This window comes from Vespa crabro, chromosome 7 (assembly GCF_910589235.1).
Source record: "Vespa crabro chromosome 7, iyVesCrab1.2, whole genome shotgun sequence".
In the NCBI taxonomy this organism is placed as follows: Eukaryota; Metazoa; Arthropoda; class Insecta; order Hymenoptera; family Vespidae; genus Vespa; species Vespa crabro.
The window spans coordinates 5077905-5100221 of NC_060961.1; the positions used below are offsets into that span (position 1 = coordinate 5077905).

A 22317-nucleotide genomic window follows, 5' to 3' on the forward strand; every position below is an offset into this window, starting at 1 on the left:
AAATACACGTATTGAAGGAACGTGAAAAAATGCTTCAAGAACATCTCAAAATTTTTGGCTTAAGTCAACCAGATTCTTTGGAATTGGTAGAACTCGAGGAAGTACGTTGGACGCGATCAATTTAATAACCATCGTGCATCGTTATCTCGATTCTTCAACTTTTTTCGTAGAACTTAGCGATCATCGAGATTGTTTGGAAACTGACCGCCGAGTGGAACGAAGCATGGAATCGTTACAAGAACGAGCAATTTTGGAAGATAGAAATAGAAGAGATGGACACAGTTGCGAACGCCCTATTTCGAAAACTCACAAGACTCTGCAGAGAGCTTAAGGAGAGAAACTGGGAGATCGTTGAGCACACGAGGTACGTCGAGGATCTCTTGCTAGTTCCTACTTAACTCTTCTTCTTCTCTTGCTACTATCGTGAACTTGTTCACTAGCTTATGCTAACACGGGTCATGGACCAAGAAGAAAACTGTGATTTAGTATAATGGAAGTTCACTTCAAAAAATTGACGACGTTCTATCGTCGTTTTTAAAAATTTACGAAAATATTTTTATTCTTGGTAAATATCAATTGTGACATGTAGAAAATTATTATTTTTTTTCTCTCTTTTTTGACCGATCATTTCTAATAAACAATTTCGGGCGTAAATTTAATAAACGGAACGGTCCGCGACATTTTGAAAGCCAAATACTGTACAGATGAGAAAATAGAAGGACGAAGCAAACATAGCATACTTCACTCTAAAAAGTAGATGAAAAGCAAGGGGAAACACATAATTGACGCTTATTGTCCATGATTTTTGCGGATAGAACGGAGCATTTCATTCATCGTCGAAATTACAATCACATATGATCACGAATGTCTGAATTAAAATGGACGTAGAAATGGCTGGCAACAAATTTCAAACTGAACACAAACTAACATCTAGTATACTTTTAACAAGATTTATCTCACTCTTTCTTTTTCTCTATCTTTCTATTTATATTACATTTAACAGATCTAGAGTCGATAAATTTCGTCGTACATTGCCACTGATAACCGATTTAAAGAATCATGCTATGAGATCACGTCATTGGAGACAAGTTAAGGACATCTTATCAAGAGAATTCGACGAGACGTCCGAAGATTTTACTCTCGACGCCATTGCCGACATGCAGATGCAAAATTTCTCTGAACAGATCGCCGAAATCTCAAACACTGCAACGATGGAACTTGAAATAGAATTGGTAAGTTTTTGACTTTAACAATTTAGAGAATACATATAGAATATGCATTTATATCTTTCAGGGATTGCAGCGTATCAGCGCTGTTTGGAAAGTAATGACAATAGAGATGACACCGTACAAGACCAAAGGTATCTATAAATTGGAAAGTATAGACGACGTAGTAGAAGCGCTGGAGGATCATCAAGTTCTTTTGTCTTCGATGAAATCGACAAGGTACCCACTTGTAAAGTCTAAAACAATAGAGAAAGAGAGAGAAAGAGAGAAAGAAAGAAATCTTTTCGGTCACATTGAAACTTTATTTATTCTTCGTTCGTAGATTTGTCGAGCCATTCGCAGCGGAAGTCGACTATTGGGAACGGGCTCTCTCTACTGTGGGGGAGGTTCTCGAGATGGTGCTCAGCGTTCAAAGAAGCTATTTCTATATGGACAATATATTCTCGAGCGAAGACATTAGAAAACAACTTCCAAAAGAAAGCCACGACTACGACAAGTTGACACTATCCTGGGTGCAAATCACGTCCCGCATGGCGGGCCACAGATTGGCTTTACCGGCCACTCACGTTCCGCGTACGTATATCTTGAGATCGAAAAGTTTTATCAACTACGCCCAAAAGTTAACATCGTTCGTGGACTTTCAAGAAAAGAAAAAGAACTAACCTCGACTTTTCTTTACTCCTTTTTACCGTAACCACGAAGTAAAGGCTCGAGAAATTACGTTTTTATCGGCTCCGGTATACTACGCCTCTCTCAAACGTGAGACTTTCACAAATTTACTACGGAGATAGGGATCATTTAAGCGCGCGTAAATTATTCAAATTACGAGTTACGGTTACGCGAACAGGATAGGATAAAAAAATATCTATCTCGGTTGTTTGCGAGAGAAAGAAAGAAAGAAAGAAAAAGAGAGAGAGAGAGAGAGAGAGGGAGAGGGAGAGGGAGAGAGAGAGAGAGATAAAGAGAGAGAGAGAGAAAGAGAGAAAGATAGAGACAAAGGGAAGAGAATGTCGTGCAACGAGGCGTCCGCGTGCCTGCAAAATAATGTAAATCTACTAGAGCGACAGCATTTGCATTTTTTCTCTTACTCTACTGAACATCCTCTCGTTCCCGCCAGCCGGCTTGCTCGAAGTTCTGAATAAACTCAATGAGAACTTGGAGACACTGCAACGTGCTCTAGAACAATATCTCGAGACTAAACGATACGTATTTCCAAGATTCTACTTCATTTCGAACGATGATTTACTTGAGATACTTGCAAACTCAAGGAAACCGGAACTTATACAGCCTCATATCAAGAAGCTTTTCGAAAATATAAAATTTTTAACACTGTTCAAGGTATATTAATAAACAATTATTTATCTTATATTTTATTCTATAGCATCTATGATCTTTCTCTTAGTCATTAACAGGTAAACTATTAGCCACTGCCATGAATTCCAGTGACGGTGAATATGTTCAATTCCTTAATCCAGTTGTCTTAGAAGGTCAAGTCGAAAACTGGCTATGTAATATAGGTGAATAGCCGAGTAAACTATTTCATTTCTTTACTTGGATATTTTTTTCCCAGTTTTTTCTACGATCTTTCTATTGATTAATAAAAAATAAAACCAAAAATCAATACGGATCCGTTCGAAATTGTAGAGGAAGCGATGAGAGAGAGTTTGCACGAGTTGTTGAAGCGTTGCAGAGAGGCGCTGCGAAAAATGCTCGCAAAACGCGACAGGTGGGTGAAAGAGTGGCCGAGCCAGCCAGGAATTACGTCCACTCAAATCCAATGGACGACCGACTGCACCAGAACACTCATGCACTGCAAGTGAGCGTTGCCTATGTATCTCTCTTCTTTCTCTTTCTCTTTCTCTCTCTCTCTCTCTCTCTCTCTCTCTTTCTCCCTCTACACAAGTATAGATAGATATATACATACATATGATACGTACGTTTCTCAATTGGGAAAACTGCAACACGAGTTATCCACAGAAATCGGAAGTTTGCATCTTTGCCTTTCCAAGCTCGTTTTCGAGGTTCGATTTGGGCGAAGAGGTAGACTTGGAAAAGCGGATACAAAGGAGAAAGAGAGATGGAGATAGGAAAGTAAAATGGGAGGATAAAGGGAAGAGAGGGACCGAAAACGGGAAAGGCAGAGGGTAAACGAGGAGAGGGACACGGTAACTCTAATAAGAGGAATTTTGCATATTCTACCTCTCGTCCTGCGATCCAGCCATGCCACCCTTCCTCTTCTCGTTTGCATATACTAGCCGTACTGCGAATAATTTAACCCACACCAACACTACCGGCCGTATCTTCTCTCTCTCTCTCTTTCTCTCTCCCTCTCTCTCTCTCTCTCTCTCTCTCTCTCTTCCTCTCTCTCGATCTTTCTCTCTCTCTCTCCCAATCTCTTCGCCTAGAGTAAAATCCCTACGTCCCGGGACCTTGGCTGTAAACGTTCATGTAACGCGAAGCTCTGTGTACCCGGTCGTTGCTTGAAGCGTCTCGTCATGAAAGTAGAGAGAAAGGTAGAGAAAGAGCTTGGTGAAGAGAAAAAGAGGAACTGGAGATCGTTGAGAAACGCGGATGGTTGGTGAGACGGAAAGGAAAAATGCGTAGAGCCGGCGAATATCGTCTCGACGATGTTGAACTTTGAAAAAGTGAGAGAGAAAAAAAAAGAGAGAGAAAGAGAGAGAGAGAGAGAGAAAGAGAAAGAGAGAAAGAAATAAAACTTTTCTTTCTTTTTCTACCATCTTTTTTCATACTCCCTTCCTCAATTGCGAGAAGAACGTACGATAAATGTTAGGTACTACCTCTTGCAATCGATTCTCAAATCTGCTCGTTCTAAATTCCTTACAAAAATCGATTTCTTCGTGTGTTAAAAAATTTTATCAATATTTTTCTAATATTCATAATTATTTATTTTAAATTGAATAGATTGGTGGACTCGAAGAAACCATTGAGACGATCAAAAAAGAAACAAAATCAGGCATTGGCCAAATACTCGGAGGCAATAAGAAGTGATCTGAGTAATTTAGACCGTCTTAAATTCAAGGCAATCGTTGTAATCGAAATCCATGCGAGAGACGTTATAGAAAGAATGTACAAGAACAGTGAGTTTTCTTTTTATTATATATTTAGAATTTATAATATTTCAAGTGAAAGATAAAAGTATACTCGATTGTATTTTTTCTATTCGAAGTTTTATACAGAATGTTTCAACATACGTTTAATACATACAACAAAATTTGATAGTTTAATATTTTCTAATTCATTCGTAATAATGAAATGTTTTTTTATTAAACTTTGCCGTAAACAAACAAAATTGAAAACTAGTTAATTTCGACTTTTCAAATGTAACGTGTTATTATTATCATTTAGTCCTAACTAAATTAAACAAATTTTGATATATACTTCAAAAATTCACATGTGTTTTACGTTGCTCGAAATAAATATTTATTATTTGAAAACAACGTTTCACCGCGTGAATTACAAACCGTTCTAATTATTATTAAAACGTATACAATTTTGAAGAATATGTAAAAAAAAAAAAAAAACTTGGTTAATTTAGGGATGGCTATATGACCATAAGAAAATTTACCCTTCCATTTACAAAAACGAAGTTACCCCTCCCCCCATTTTCCAACGTCTTGTTTGTTTACATACCATGAAAAGCTCTTTTATATGATAAAGTTGAAAAAAAAAGAAAAAAAGAAAAGAAAAAGAAAAAAGAAATAAAGAAAAAGGAGATATCAACTACAAGAAAAAAGAAAAAAAAAGATTTCAAGTTCTCGTCACACATAGAGTGAAACACTTTGTATACAGCATCAGCCTTAAAAGAGCATCGTTTACGTCTCGTAACTTAGGTAAACGAGTAAGCGAACGAAAGCGCTCAAAAAGCTTTCCATTCTCTTTCAGATTGCAAGGACGTTGCCGCCTTCGAGTGGTTATCTCAACTAAGATTCTACTGGGAAAAAGACATCGACAATTGCATTGTACGCCAAACGAATACTCATTTTATATACGGATACGAGTATCTAGGAAATTCGGGACGTCTCGTGATAACGCCATTGACTGATCGGTATGATAAAAATGAATAATTCATTCATTCGTTAATATAAAAAAAAAAAAAAAGAAAAAAATCTAAGAAAAAATATAAATGATAAAGATGATAAAGAGTATTAATTAACGTGGATTATCGGTAGATCTTCGAAAACATCTAAATTATAATAATAAATATAATGAAAAGAATACAATGACCTTAATATAATGATAATAGCTTTAGTACGTGAAGAAAGTTGAAGAGATTTACACGTGGCAAGTTGTAACGCGTGAGAAAAAATGAAAAGAAAGGAAACGAAAGAGACAGAAACGTAATCTACGACGATACTTAACGCGGTATCGATTTAATCGCGATAAAAGGGTACCGCCCGCAACGTCGGTATCTAATTTATAGACAGGAGCTGGTCGACTCGACGCTTACTTTCTTTTTCCTCCCTTATAGAGAAGAATTTGTCTCGCGATAAAGAAGGATGCCAAGAACGCGCCCACCATCACCACCACTATCGCTACTACTACTACTATTACTAATACTACTATTACTACTACTACTATTACTACTACTACTACTACTACTACTACTACTAACGCAACCATCGCTACACATTGTCGAGTTATTATATCGAATTTTCTTCTTTGTGGCACGCCGTGCGATCGTTCCACCATTTTATCCTCTTCACCAGACGCAACCCCTTGCATTCTTTATCTCTTTCTTTTTTCCTTCCGTCTTCTTTTTTCTTTTCTTTACCTTCCTAGACGGATTAAATCGCAAAATGCAGTGAAGCATACGTTCGCAAAATCGAAGCAACAACCGTGCCTCCATTGCGCCTCCCTTAACCAAGAAAATACATGAGAACGGAAAAAGAAGGAAAAAGGAAGAGCGATGCATATATATATATAAACAAAAAGAATGGAAGAAGAGGGTGAATATTTTAAGAATACGAGGCATCGTCAATTTAATACTTCTCATAGTTGAATTTTATTTTCTTCATTCTTTCTCTTAATCCCAGTTTCTTATCTTTTTTCATTATTTTTCCAAAAAGCTATTATATTTTTACGAACGCTTCGCGAGTACGTAAAATCGTACGAAATTATTCTTAATATAACTCACTTTATCTCTTCAATTCTCATCTTTGATTATTTCGACGTAATCCATCAAACCGTTCTATATCGAATATTTCTTCGAATTTACGATAAAATACTGTTCATTGATTTTATCCGTTATATTTATTACTTCCCGTTAGCCTACTGCAATGATATTCTCTTTGTTCATTGACAGATGTTACATTACTCTGACGACGGCGCTTCATTTGTATCGAGGGGGAAGCCCTAAGGGCCCAGCTGGAACAGGGAAAACCGAGACAGTTAAGGATCTTGGAAAGGCATTGGGATTCAACGTGATCGTGCAGAATTGCTCAGAAGGGCTAGATTACATAAGCATGGGAAGGATGTTCTCGGGTTTAGCTCAGACAGGTGCTTGGGGTTGTTTCGATGAATTTAACAGGTAAATCGAACGAATCAACTTCAATAAAATTTTATTTTTTATTTATAACATTTTTTTTCGACGATGGATCTTTTCATTGAACAGAATCAATATCGAAGTATTATCCGTCGTGGCGCAACAGATATTATCGATACTAACCGCAGTCTCTCAGAAACTTCAGAGATTCGTTTTCGAGAGCAAAGAGATAAGGTTGATTAGTACCTGTGGTATCTTCATCACGATGAATCCCGGGTACGCGGGTCGTACAGAACTTCCAGATAATTTGAAATCCATGTTCAGACCGATCTCGATGATGGTACCAGACAGCAGCATGATCGCCGAGATCAATTTATTTGGAGAAGGATTTCAGGAAACTCGCGTACTTGCTCGGAAGGTTATTATCGATCCAATTTCACTTCGGATTAATTTATAATCCAAATTGTGGAATGCTTCAAAATTTTTTAAAAGTATATATTATAGGTCTTTACCTTGTATACCTTGGCACAACAACAATTGAGCAAACAGTATCACTATGATTTTGGATTAAGAGGTATAGTGACTTTGACTCGATACGCCGGCTGGAAGAAACGTCTTCATCCGAATTTAGCTGACGACGAGGCAAGTAAACGAGAAATGGAAATAATAAAAATAAAAATTGCAATAAAATATTATCCCATGTTCGATCGTTTTCATTTCTTATAATTTACGACGTCGTTTCGGGGATGATTTCGAACGAACCGATAACGAATATCTCATCGAAATGCAGGTGATCATTCTTGCGATGAAAGACATGAACGTGGCGAAACTTACGTCCAACGATCTGCCTCTCTTCCTTGGAATCACCACCGATCTATTTCCTACCGTAGACGTGCCAACCGTAGATTACGAGGAAATCATTGGTTATATTACTAAAGAGGCTATCAAGTTAAAGCTACAAGTAATTCCTTGTTGATAGAATATCTATTTTATTCCTATATGATTTTATTCTCTCCAATTCAAATAAAATGGACCTCGTTCGTAGCCGATTCCTTTGATAATCACAAAAGTGATTCAACTTTACGAGACGAAAAATTCGAGACATTCGACGATGATTGTCGGTGAATCGAACACTGCGAAGACGGTCACATGGAAAATATTGCAAAATACGATGAGCGGAATGAAAAACGATGAAAAACCGGGTTACAACGCCGTTCATGTCTATCCAATTAATCCTAAAGCATTGAACCTCAGCGAGCTCTATGGCGAATACAATCTCTCGACCGGCGAGTGGCTTGATGGAGTAATATCGTCGATCATGCGGAAGACCTGCTCCAGTAAAATGCTTTTATCTCTTCTCGAATTGAACTTCTAACAAAGAGGGTCATTTTTACGTTAGGCCATTACGATGTCATCGCGTGATTAATCCCATTTGTTTAAATAATATAATAAAAATCGAAGGGACGGAAAGCATTGAAAAACCAAAAAGATCGACGAGAAACATATTTTCGACGATTTAAAAGAAAAAAAGAAAAAACACACACACAGAAAACAGAAAGAAGAAGAAGAAAGAAAAAAATTCAAACAAAAGTGAATCATGCTTTATTATCGTTACAGGCGAGTCGCCCGACGAAAAGTGGATTCTCTTTGACGGGCCTGTCGATGCCGTGTGGATCGAAAATATGAACAGTGTTATGGACGATAACAAAGTAGGTTTCCCTCGGCTTATTCCAAACGAAGTTATTATCTGCTCGTACGTTAAATATCGTTTCCTTCTACTATCGTGAAATTTTCATTGGCGCATATATACATACATATATACATAGATCTTGACGCTGATCAATAACGAGCGAATCACGATGCCGAAACAAGTGTCCTTGTTGTTCGAGGTTCAGGATCTCTGTGTTGCCTCTCCTGCCACCGTTTCTAGGGCAGGTATGGTTTATAACGATTACAAGGATCTTGGTTGGCGTCCTCTCGTTAAATCTTGGTTACAGAACCACGAGAAGGAACCTGTCTTCGTTGAACATGTAAAGAATATTTCTTTGATTAAAAATGAAAAGAAAAAAAAATAATAATTGTAGCTTAATACAAATGAACTTATCAGATGAAAGAACTCTTCGATCGTTTCGTCGACATAACGTTGGAATTTAAGCATCACAAGTGCGAGGAACTCGTGCCAGTTCCTGAATTAAATTCCATTCAGTCCCTCTGTAAGCTTCTCGATGTGCTCGCCAGACCCAAGACCAGCGCCGAAGTTGGCAACGACGAAGAGGCGTTCTCCACCATTTGCAAGATCTGGTTTCTCTTCTGGTAAACTACTTTTTCCGACCAACACCATCCAAAATATCAATTGTACCGTTCTAGCGGCTGATTCGAGTTTCTTCCATAAATTTCTTGATTCTTCTTGCATCTAAACGATATTCCACATTCGCCGGATTGCACCTTTCTTTTTCTTTTTCTTTCGAACGATGCAATCGCAATAAGAAAACTATACTTATGTATACTTGTACGGCTTTTTGGATAGTATCCATTTTGGATTTACAGCTTTCTCTCGTCCCATTAATTGCAATTTCCTTTTGAATTGCCAAACGTATGTCGGATTACCAACGAATACCTCTTTCGCCATTGATCATGAATGATCGGTTTAACTGTGAACCGCTTTAAATGCTATATAATTCATTTCGAAGGAATAAATTTCTTATCGGTATTACAGCATGATATGGTCACTGTGTGCCTCAGTTGATGAAGAGGGCCGTCAAAAGATGGACAATTTCATAAGAGAATTAGAAGGATCATTTCCCTTGAGAGATACCATCTACGAATATTACGTAGACGTGCGTCAGCGTAGTTTCGTTTCGTGGGAAGAAAAATTATCTCATGCCTGGAGGTTTCAACCGGGGTAAGAACAAAAGGCTTTAAATTTACTTCGAACAATTTCTTTTTTATCCTACGAGACCAATCTTTTCTTTTTCTTTTTTTTCTTTTAATTTAATTTCTTTCTTTTATCTCTCCTTTAACGAATCCAAAAAAGAAAAAAAAAGTAAGGTCTTTTCTTCCTTAGGACACCATTTCACAATATAATTGTACCGACGGTGGACACTGTTCGCTACAATTACATCGTAAGCAATCTGTTAATCAATGGTTATCCCGTCCTTCTGGTTGGTCCTGTAGGCACTGGAAAAAGCTCAATTGCACGATCAGCTTTAGAATCCATGGATAATATCAAATATGGATTACTCGTTATAAATATGTCTGCTCAAACAACATCGAATAACGTTCAGGTAATTTTAATGATATCTTTTGATGATATCGAAAGATTTTTCATGGGCGTCGGAAACAATGAAAAGCTACATTCAACGACGAGTTTTCTATACGTATAGGAAGCTATTGAGAGCAGACTGGAGAAACGCACGAAAGCGGTTTACATTCCCATTGGCAATAAAACGATGATAACTTTTATGGACGACTTTAACATGCCGATGAAAGAGACGTACGGAGCACAGCCACCATTGGAACTGATCCGTCAGTGGATCGACTATGGATTCTGGTAAATCAAAAAGTTTTACCAAAGTCCGTTGGGAAGCCGATCTGTTCGCCGATCGACTTCGAGAGGTGGTAAATCAAAGAGTTCGTAGAAAAGCGGCGAAATGTACTTTTTCTTGCGAGTATGAATTCTCTCTTCCACTCTTTTTCACGAATTTGCCAGGAGAATTCGAATGACCCATCTGAATATTAAAACTTATATAACGAACCGACTAAGCGTTGATAATCTTTCCAATAGGTACGATCGACAGAATCAACAGAAAAAATATATACAAAAGATACAATTAATAGCAGCAATGGGTCCACCTGGTGGTGGTCGTAACATAATCTCGAATCGATTACTTACGAGATTTAATATCATTAATATGACGTTTCCCAGTGAAAAACAGATCATTCGAATATACGGGACGATGCTTAATCAACAAATCGCAGACTTTTCTTCGGAAGTGAAAGGAATTGGTAAGATGATAAATCATTTCTATTCGCAATTATGAATTCAACTTGATTTTTCTTTTAGCCGATACAATAACGCTTGCCACTATAACTTTATATAATCGCGTTGTCTTAAAAATGTTACCAACACCCGCCAAGATGCATTATATTTTCAATTTGCGTGATATATCGAAGGTAAACTTCGTGAATATAAATATATGCATTTTTGAAAAATTAATAAAAAAAATTTCAATCATATTTACTCTAATAGATATTCCAAGGATTGCTTCGAAGTCACAAGGATCATCAATATTCGATTCATACATTTCTACGTTTGTGGATGCATGAAACTTATCGTGTTTTTTGCGATCGTTTCATCGACGAGAAGTAAATGGAATAAAAAAGAATAATAAACGTTTCTAATTTTATCTAATCATTATTTCCTTTCTTTTTTTTTTTTTTTTAGAGATACGGAATGGTTCCTTGGACAGATAGGTGAATTACTTGGTAAATATTTCGAGCTAACAATAACAAGCGTATGTCCGGATAAAACGATTCCTCTTTTCGGTAAGCATTCAACGAAATCTTTGAACGAAAGATTCAAAATTAACTTAATTAAGCTAATGCATTCACTCCTCGATGAATTAATTGTTTCCGAGAAAGAGATAAAAGATCATTGCATATGTTAACATAACGTTGAATTAGAATCGTAATACGTAATGCAACGATGAAGCTATAAAAAGACTGTCTAAAGAAAATACACGAGCGCAGGTAACTTTATGAATGCCTGGAACATATACGAGGATCTCGTGGATATCGCCGCCGTGAGACGCCATATAGAGGAACAAATGGACGAATATAACGCTTCTACTGGTGTAGTACGCCTCGATCTCATTCTTTTTCAGGACGCGGTCGAGCATATATGCCGCATTGTCCGTGTGATATCTCAGGTCAGTGATTCGTGAGCACCAGGTATGATATAATACGGGCATCACAACCATTCCATACTACGTGCCTTTTCTTCTTTCTTACTGAAGAAAGCAGACGTTTATCTCAAACGCGCCATACGATGTAACCTTTTTTACTTTATTTATACAATTGAAAGTATCGTAAAACACTCGTAAATCCTTTCGAATTGTTAATCAAATAATTTCTATATAAATAACTTGAAAGTTACATTTGCGTAACTTTCCATTGAAATTGCATTGATTAATTATTATTAACTATTATAACGTAAAATATAATCGCGTGTACTAGGGCGATTATAATATAGGAGAGAAAGAGAGAGAGAGAGAGAAGGATCTTTAATAAATACGTCGTAAGACATTATTTCCTTTCAACGATGATCGATGAATAGGAAACTAAATGGAAATTCCGAGGAAGACTGTCTGCTTTCTACACTAATCTCCATGTCAGAAGTTTGTAATGGCTCAAAGACTACAAAGTAAATGTTTCATCCTCCAAATGTTTACTTTACTATAAACTATCTTAAACGAATGTAAAATGTAAAAATCCGTCTTCGAGGTGTTAACATTCAAATTCATTCTATCGTCTAATCGATTTCTGAAATTCAAGACAATCGTTATCCCACAATTGTATAGCCCCGAGGCAACATGTTACTAGTTGGTATAGGAGGTAGTGGCAGACAATCAGTATCCCGTATCGCAGCTTACATGTGCGAGTTGACCACCTTTCAAATCGCCGTTACGAAGCAATACAGAGTGATGGAATTCCGCGAGGACCTGAAAAAGCTTTACTCGACGGCAGGAGTTGAGAATAAGCCGACTAGTTTTCTCTTCAATGATACCCAAGTGGCGGAGGAACAGTTTCTCGAGATAGTTAACAATATGCTGAGCACCGGTGAAGTAGCCAATCTCTACAAAACCGATGAAATGGAAGACGTAAGTATCCATATGATCAATGTAAACACTATAAAACTACCTTTACCTTTACGTAATCATGATCGTTAAAAAGGAATATCTTTTCTATTGGGAAAAAAAGAAAAGAAAATCACGAGATAGCAAAAAATGAGCTAGTATTCTCAGCTATTACTCGTTCGCTCAAATTTGCATAAAATGAAATCATCGAGGATTATCTTTCGTTTCTTCAATAAGAGCATTTTCGAAACAATAAACTCATATAAATCCTCTTCCTTATTGTTAGATTAAAAATCGTTTAATGAAAGAAGCTACGAAGATCGGCATAATACCAACGGTAGAATCGATCTATTCCTTCCTGATCGAAAGGGTTCGCGCCAATATGCACGTGATATTGTGCATGAGTCCGATCGGGGACGCCTTCAGGAACAGATTACGGCAATACCCATCCCTGATCAATTGCACGACCATCGATTGGTTTCTGGAATGGCCGAAGGAAGCTCTTCTCGAAGTTGGCAACAAGTTCCTCATGAATCTCAATCTGACGCTCACTATCACCGGCGAAAATAAAGTGGTGGGTCTCGCGAGTTCCGCCTGCAGTTCTCTTCCTCCTCCTTCTCCTCCTCCTCCTTCTTCTCCTCCTCCTCCTTCTCTTCCTCCTTTTCCTTTACCTCTTTCTCCTCATCCCTTTCTTCCTTCTTTCCTCCTTTTCCAGCCGATCGATTCGACTCGACTAGATTCGATTCTAGAAATCGACGCCCCTCTCTTTCTCCTCCCTTGCCCTCTTCCTTTTCACCCTCCTATCCACTCTAGCTCGCTTTCTCTTGCTTCTCATCGGCCGTAGCGAGAGTTTCCGCAACCATTTCGTAGAATCCGATTATTTTCCCCTTTATAGTTTCTCTCGTTCGTGAACGATACGACGCTTTGGCACGTCGCATCTCCCATCGTCGTTTTCTTATCGGTTGCTTTCGATATCGAGGATCTTCTTTATGACCTTCCTTATTAATAGTCACAAACTCTATACTTTCTCTTTATTAATTTTCATTCTTTTTCTTTTCGTTTTCTAGTTACAATATTCGATAAGAAAAAGAAAAATATATATGAAAACATTAATAATTTCTATAATATAAATTATATATATAAATTTCTCATTATATTAGGAACCAAGACAATCCGCCACAGCCATTCCGATTTTACCATTACAAGAAAGAATGCGGAATGGAATCGCATCAACATTTGCTTCGATACATAGCATGGTCTCGCGATTTTCCGTTCGTATGGCGAACGAAATGAAACGATATAATTACGTCACGCCTACGAACTTTCTTGAATTAGTCTTTGGTTACAAAGAGTGAGATAGAATTTAAAATTACAACTAGCTACGATGAATCAAGCATTTCACAGTTTTATTATGAGTTTTCTTTTTGTTTTTTTTTTTGTTTTTTTTTTCCTTTTTATCCTACACACATAGTATGATGAATAAAAAGAGACAGAATTTGGCCGATCAGGCGAATAAACTTCGCGGTGGGATCTTTAAGATCGACGATACTCAGGCAAAGGTCAATGAAATGGCCGCTGAGTTGGAGATAACGCAAGAACAGGTGCAGACATCTACTAGAGAATGCGAGGAATTCTTGGTAACGATAGGTAATTCCATCGATGTCTTTGATCATCTTTATTGTAATAAATTTATTTAATCGTATTAATATATGTGACATAAATTTTGTCATTAAAATGTATTGATCGATTAAAAATGTTAAATGTAATATTTTTTATAATCCATCTATTAAAATCTTTTAAAACATCTTACAAAATCGTTCGACCATATCTATTCACTTTTTTCGGCATTATTTTTTCATTTCGTTGGATGGTTTATTTCGTAAATTTGTTTAAGAAAAATTTCATTTTGGCACCGTAAATATGAAATTAAATCTATAAAATTATTACAAGCATCGAACATTTTTCTTAATATTTATTCAATGACACATTATTTTTCAGTGAATCAACGTCGTGACGCCGATGATGCTCAAAAAATGGTTACAGCAAAATCACTTCGAATTGCCGAAGAACAGAAAGAATGCAAGAAGCTAGAAGAGATAGCACGTGCCGATTTGGCTACTGTCGAGCCAGCTTTGAATGAAGCTATGAAAGCAAGTATCCTTTTCTCGTTTAATACCTCGTACAATTTCACGGTACAAGCGATTCGTTAGACATCATTTGACTGCATAGGCCTGATATATTGCAGTCTAGCGCATATATATATGTGTATGAAAGGGATTAAAATACATAGATGCATGAGAGTACGCTAATCGAAATGCTATCGTCCGAGATTATGTAAACATATTCTGAAATGCCTTTGAATGGGTTGTCTACGCTCGGTGGAGAAATTGGAATTACAGGAGCTGGTTTTAATAACTGGCATGCGTGGAAGATAAAATCACGGGTTTATCTTTTCAGGCGTTGGAAGCGTTGAACAAGAAAGATCTGGCGGAAATAAAGTCCTTCGCTCGACCACCACCAAAGGTTGAAATGGTAATGGAGGCAGTTATGATTCTAAAGAACTCAGAACCAACCTGGGCGGAATCCAAACGTCAGCTGGGAGACGTGAACTTCATTAACACCGTACCGAATCCTTCCTCGAATCTTTTCTTTCTAGCTATATACTTTTTCGAACGACGATCACGATATATTATCTCTTTTAACTTTTAGCTACGCGATTTCAACAAGGATCATATATCGGATAGAGTATTGAGAGCTATTGGAAAATATACGACCAATCCGGAATTCGATCCTATAAAAGTAGGCGTTGTCTCGGTCGCCGCCAAGTCGCTTTGCATGTGGGTCATAGCCATGGAAAAATATGGAAAGCTCTATAGGTATGGCATATATTTATCTAGTTACATTTGTACTTACATTAGATTGACTAAAAAGAAGATAAGAGAAAGCACGATCGATGCTTCTCTATAAAAATAATCCTGTAAAATTATTCTCTCTAGGATCGTAGCACCGAAAAGAGAGAAACTCGAGGCCGCCTTGGAATCTTTGCGGCAAAAGGAAGCTGCTTTGACGGAAGCTACGATGCAACTGCAAAAGATACAGGAGGATCTCGAAACGTTGCAGAAAATGTACGACGCGAAGATGAAAGAAAAGCAGGATTTAATCAAAATGGCAAGGGAATACTTTCTCTCTCTCTATCTCTCTGTCTCTCTATCTTTATCTATCTATCTATCTATCTATCTATCTTACGCATGCTTCATAAAGCAAGAGATGGAAGCGGAAATCTCTTTTCTTTTTTATCTTATTAATTTAATTTCTTATGAAACGCTTAGATTTCACACAGGATATTCTTCCTATTGACAGGCAGAGTTGTTGAAGGTTAAATTAGATCGCGCGGCTATGCTGGTCGAAGGTCTGTCAGGAGAAAGGATTCGATGGTTGGAAACGGTAGAATCATTGGGAGAATTCTTCGACTGGTTACCCGGTGACTGTCTAATATCAACGGCCTTCGTGTCTTACTTGGGACCTTTCGTGTCGAATTACAGGGACGAACTATTCACGATTTGGATGAAAGAGGTGAGGCACGAGTACTAAGATTCTACGTCGGCGACACGTTGAAGCTCGCTCTCATTAGAAAGTAAATTACACGGAGATTATTCAAATTACAACGGGGCATGATTGAAACGCGCGAAGGTAAACGAGAAGGAAATCCCGATGTCGCCTAAACTCGACGTGAAGGAATTTCTAGCTGATCCCACGACGATCAGAGAGTGGAACATTCAGGGATTACCTTCGGATGGATTTAGTACCGAGAACGGTATCATCGTGACGAGAGGCACTAGATGGCCACTCGTAATCGATCCGCAATGTCAAGCGGTGAAGTGGATCAAGAACATGGAGGCAAAGAATGTATGTACTATTCTCCTTTATTCTTTTCTTTCTATTCCCCGAAAAGTCTGTCTGCCAACAGACAGATAGACAGACATACATACATACATACATACAGACAGATAGATAGATTCTTTCTTTTTTTTGCTCCTTTCTCTTCTTAATACTACTTATGAGTTTTTCGAGAAAAGTTTCGCGCTTTACCGCGTTTTCTAAAGACCATGAGGCAATGTCCATGGAACGTGACTTTTCGCCTTGTCTTTACCTAATGTTATTGCAGGCTCTGCGAGTAATCGATTTTGGCCAAGCGGACTTTATGAGAGTTTTGGAACAAGCACTGCAGTTTGGCTGGCCGGTTTTGCTCGAGAACGTTGGGGAAACTCTCGATCCAGCCCTGAATCCGATTCTGGAAAGAGCTTTTATCAAATCAGGTAAACGTCAAAGCCTCCCTCCCCCCCCCCCCACCCCCACTCCCACTCCCACCCTCATCCGACTACCTCCCACTTCACTCACTATTGTTATCTCTCTTCTACGAATTCTTTATCGTTTTACCTATCGAACAAATCGCAATTTGATATTTCCTATCGCGTTACGCTCAGTACGCTAGAAATTAATTCGACCCGAACAATACTTCACGTCGCTTTGCTCCCATTTCTCTTTGGAACGCACGAGATATAAACGCATTCAGTTGTATCTAAATATCTAATATAAAATATAAATATACATACATGTAAATATGTATGTGTTAAAATAATCACGTTTATGTTTATATACGCAACACAGGTGATCAATTGATGATCAAGTTTAACGACAAGATGATCACTTTCAATGCCAAATTTCGACTGTTCATCACAACGAAACTTTCGAACCCCCATTACGCTCCGGAGATATCCACTAAAACGACGTTATGCAACTTCGCCATTAAGGAACAAGGTAACTAATTATCTTAGCGTATACCACCGAAATAGAGAGATCGAGAGCCAGGGTATATACTTGTGCACATGTGTGCGTGAAAGCTGTATATAGAGAGAAAGAGAAAGAGAAAGAGAGAGAAAGAGAAAGAGAGAGAGAGAGAGAGAGAGAGAGGGAAGGAGAAGGAGAAAGAGACTCGTTGATGCAAGTGAGTGAGAACAACGACTCGGACATTTCCCTTTACCACACCTTTGCCACACTTGCAGGATTAGAGGCACAACTCTTGGGAATCGTGGTCAGGAAAGAGAAGCCGCAACTTGAAGAACAAAAGGACAGTCTCGTCCTCACGATCGCATCCGGCAAGCGGACGTTGAAGGAACTGGAGGATAGAATTCTCTAGTGAGATCTTCCATTCACCGAATTGTTTTTCTACACTTTTATCATTTCTTTTGTTTACATTTCTCTTGTCTTTTTATAACCTTCATTTTGTTCTGATTTCTCTCTCTCTCTCTCTCGCTCTCTCTCTTTCTCTCTCTCTCTCTCTCTCTCTCTCTCTTTCTCTCTCTCTCTGGTATTTTATACACCACAATTTGTCGCAGAATTTTCTTTTCTACAAAATTCTTAACAGTCCTTCCTTTTGTTTATATTCTTTTTTTGTCTTCTTCCAAATCTTCATTTTATTCTGATAACTTTTCCTTTTCGCTATTTTATTTTTGTCAGTTCGTTTGTAAACTTTTCATCTTAGCAAAAACTAGCCGATTGTAAGAAAAGTTAGTAAGAGAATTATTCTGAAGATATTTGGCGTCAAAATCTCGGGCTATTATCATCGACATAATCGATAAGAGACGACCAAGCTGAATAACAAAACGTTCTAAAGATCTTATCCTAAACGAATTTCCCTCGTAAATGCTCCCAGAGCGTCGATTAGGCGAATCATGTCTGGAATTCTCGATGACTAGAACATGCGATATCCCTTTTGTAGTCTGCTAAGCGAGGCTGGACCTAACCTTCTCGACGATCTGGACCTTCTCAACACTCTACAAACGTCTAAGGCTACATCGATATCCATAGCTGAATCGTTAGTGACGTCAGAAGAAACCGAACGAGAGATAGACATAGCGAGGGAAGATTATCGACCATGTTCTCGACGAGCTTCGATACTTTTCTTCGTTCTCACAGATATGAGTCTGATCGATCCAATGTATCAATTTTCTCTTGACTCATACATCGCCCTGTTCATGTTGTCCATTGACAAAAGTCCAAAGAGCACAAAACTTGTCGATAGAATTGAGAGACTTAATGATTATCATACTTACGCTCTATACAAGTAACTTTATTTGTAATGATGATCGACATAAAAGAAAAAGAAAGATATTTATGTTAATTTCAATGTATATTAACAGAAATACCTGTCGAGGATTATTCGAAAAACACAAATTATTATTTTCCTTCAATATGTGCGTTAAAATATTAAACGCTGAAGGAAGAATAATCTCTTGGGAATATGCGTTTCTTCTTAGAGGTGGGATCGTTCTGGATCGAGAGAATCAACCGGACAAGCCTGTACCTTGGTTGCCTCCGGAAACTTGGGACAATATAACGGAACTCGACAAACTTCCAGGATTTCACGGTTTGATTTCGTCCTTCGAACAATACTCGCGGGATTGGCACAATTGGTTGGCTCTTTATTAATTTAATAAAACTCTCTCTCTCTCTCTCTCTCTCTCTTTCTCTCTCTCTCTCTCTCTCTCCCTCTCCCTACTCCCTTTACATCGTTCATTCGATCTTATTTTTCGAATATTCGCAATCAGGTATATTAGTACAGAACCGGAAAATATTTCACTCGTTGGCGAATTGGAAGAGGGCTGTACAGCATTTCAAAGAATGATGATTATACGTAGTTGTCGACCCGACAGAATGTCTTCCGCAATTGCAAACTTTATCATACGAAACGTGGATCAGAAATTTGTCGAACCACCGGTACTCGACTTAAAAGCAGTCTTGGAAGATTCCATTGCTCAGACACCCTTGATTTTTGTCCTTTCACCCGGTGTAGATCCCACGAGCATATTAATGCAACTCGCAGAAAGCCAGCAAATGATGGACAAATTTATGAGTCTATCCTTGGGTCAAGGACAGGCACCTGTAGCAACTAAGTCTGTTTTTAATATTATTATTATTATTCGTTAATTCTATAATATTAACTTTTATCTTCAGAATGATACAAATTGGTGCAAAAAAGGGATTATGGGTTTTCCTAGCGAATTGCCACTTATCACTCAGCTGGATGCCGAAATTGGACAAGATCGTCGAGACCCTTATCAATAACAAAGCTTTGAATCCGAACTTTAGGTATTTCCTAACGACGATATCAAAGTAAATGGGAGATGGGAGAATCGATAAAGAAGGGTATCGATCGTTTCATAGATTATGGCTTAGTTCGAGTCCAACTCCTGAGTTTCCGATATCGATCCTCCAAGCTGGGATAAAAATGACGACGGAACCACCTAAAGGATTGAAAGCCAATATGAAGCGACTGTATAGCCTCGTTACAGAGGCCCAATTCGACGTGTGTCAAGCGAAATCCAAGTATAAGAAGCTCCTCTTCGTTCTTGTCTTCTTTCATTCGATTCTCCTTGAACGAAAGAAGTTCCAGCAGCTTGGTTGGAATGTCATTTACAGCTTCAACGATTCCGACTTCGAGGTTAATTTAAAAGATATAAGAAAGAGCGATGAAAAATTATATGAAAAAAAAAAAAAGAGTATAATATATTATGCATTCGATCATACAGGTATCGGAGAATCTTCTTCAGGTGTATTTGGACGAATACCCAGATACACCTTGGGAATCCTTGAAATATCTTATTGCTGGTGTTTGTTACGGCGGTCACGTGACCGATGACTGGGATCGTCGGTTGTTGATGACATATGTCCAACAATATTTCACTGACGAAGTTCTGACTATCCCTTATTATCGTTTGTCATCACTCTCGACATATTACGTACCACGAGACGGCTCCTTAGAATTCTATCGTGACATTATCATGACGTTACCGACCGTCGATAGACCAGAAGCATTTGGACAACATCCTAACGCAGATATAACCAGTCTCATTATGGAAACGAGAAATATATGCAAAACCTTAATGAGTCTTCAAGTTCAAGCGATTACCAGCGAAGAGGAAACGAACAAGGAGGAGAAGGTTTATCTATTTAAAAATACGTTTATCTTGCAAATATGAACAAAATAATGTTTATTATTCGTTTTTTTTCTTTTTCTTCTTCTTTTTTCAAGGTGATACAATTAACCATGGATGTTATATCAAAAATACCAAAGAACATAGATTATGAAACAATCGATAGATTGATAGGGCCGATCAAGAAACCTCTTGATGTCGTACTTCTTCAAGAAATAGGTCGCTATAATGTACTCTTAACGAAAACTCGAAACAGTTTGAATGAGTTACAACGTGGTATACGCGGTTTGGTCTTAATGTCGTCCGACTTGGAAGAGATTTTTACATGCATATACGAAGGCAGAGTTCCCTCCCTTTGGCTGACCGCTTATCCATCCTTGAAGCTTCTCGGAGCTTGGACCAGAGATTTGATCAGCCGCATTGAGCATTTCGCTACTTGGGCTGAGACCACACATCCGCCTGTGCTCTTCTGGCTAGCCGCGTTTACGTTTCCAACAGGTTTCCTCACAGCCGTATTGCAAACTTCGGCAAGAATGTGGAATATATCGATTGATTCGTTAACTTGGGAATTCATAGTTCAGACGATCGATGATTCTGCCATCATCGAATCACCTACGGTAAATTATGATGACAAGAGATAACAAATAATGATAAATCGAACGTTAATTTATTAATGTTAGAATTCCATTTTATGCATTTCTTTCAATTGCAATCAACGATTAGTAAGATCAAAAAAAAACGAACAAACAATAACGAACATTTTTATACATCCATTTATACTTTTATCATTGCCATCATCGAAAGCGCTTAAATTGATTTTCGTTCACTATAAAACGATGCCTATCGCATAAAATGATTAACGCACGTATACTCAACGACGAGGGAACCGCGGCCCGGGGGTGGGGGGTGGGAGGGGAAATCCAAAAAAAAAAGGAAAAAAAAGGAAGAAAGAAAAAAAGGGGAAACAAAACGAAACAATTTATTTTTTTTCAACGTCAGCTTCGTTGTTTCTATTTGATTGAACGTTTCCGTATATCAAATCGTACGATTCCGTCATTAATCGATAACTATATCGTATGCTATCGAGGGATCGGTAAATTGATTGCCATTTCTCTTCTCCGAATATTTGATATATATGCAATTTTTAATATAAAACGATCGCGCGAATGACTGGAAAAGAAAAAAAAGAAAAAGAAAAAAGGAACAGAAAAAAGAAGTGCCTTTATTATGACAGGATGGAGTGTACGTGCGATCAATGTTCTTGGAGGGAGCAGGATGGGACAAGAAAAATGCGACACTCGTCGAACCAGCACCGATGCAGCTTGTTTACGACATGCCCGTGATACACTTTAAACCTACCGAACGTTTCAGAAAAACTAAAGGTAAAAAATAATCAACAATCTCTTTTTTAAATCTCTCTGACGATTTATACTTTAAACCATTATTATCGCTCATACGTCCCTTCTGATAGGATTATACAATTGTCCGACGTATTATTATCCTCAAAGATCTGGCGATCAAAATCGTCCCGCTTTCGTCGTGACTGTCGATTTAAAAACTGGATCGGAGGTTGCTGATTTATGGGTGACACGTGGTACAGCTCTTCTTCTCAGTCTGGCCGTTTAATTTTGTTCGATTTCTTATAGTATAAAAAATGTATGTATTACTTCCTTAATAATTTAATAAGCCTATTTAAAGTGTCAATTTGATTATTTATTAGTTTGTAAGAATCCGTTTAC

General features: G+C 37.9%; 1 protein-coding gene across 1 annotated transcript; it reads left to right on the top strand.

Annotated features, from left to right (window-relative positions):
- The first annotated feature begins 3 nt into the window (after positions 1-3).
- Positions 4-22219, top strand: LOC124425469 (dynein axonemal heavy chain 2). Its single transcript, XM_046965833.1, has 48 exons — positions 4-101; positions 171-364; positions 1004-1232; positions 1294-1445; positions 1549-1799; positions 2344-2564; positions 2629-2743; positions 2871-3042; positions 4149-4324; positions 5130-5292; positions 6550-6774; positions 6859-7147; positions 7234-7371; positions 7520-7690; positions 7775-8066; positions 8347-8438; positions 8556-8744; positions 8837-9042; positions 9446-9631; positions 9794-10013; positions 10113-10279; positions 10514-10734; positions 10793-10902; positions 10979-11094; positions 11174-11274; positions 11479-11657; positions 12309-12608; positions 12871-13124; positions 13777-13935; positions 14056-14231; positions 14583-14734; positions 15042-15206; positions 15294-15460; positions 15581-15752; positions 15945-16157; positions 16275-16490; positions 16750-16900; positions 17253-17402; positions 17648-17780; positions 18364-18708; positions 18785-19057; positions 19193-19537; positions 19599-19733; positions 19809-20085; positions 20174-20584; positions 20677-21195; positions 21813-21960; positions 22050-22219. Exons 1-48 carry the CDS (start codon positions 30-32, stop codon positions 22202-22204), a joined length of 9663 nt encoding a protein of 3220 aa, XP_046821789.1. The 5' UTR covers positions 4-29; the 3' UTR covers positions 22205-22219.
- Positions 22220-22317: the final 98 nt, after the last annotated feature.

Bases quoted from the DNA above. Each gene is read 5' to 3' on its own strand.
- LOC124425469 (XM_046965833.1), top strand. From the start codon at position 30: ATGCTTCAAGAACATCTCAAAATTTTTGGCTTAAGTCAACCAGATTCT. The intron at 1,233-1,293 runs GTAAGTTTTTGA...TATATCTTTCAG, and splicing joins TGGAACTTGAAATAGAATTG to GGATTGCAGCGTATCAGCGC. The intron at 20,585-20,676 runs GTTTATCTATTT...TCTTTTTTCAAG, and splicing joins AAACGAACAAGGAGGAGAAG to GTGATACAATTAACCATGGA.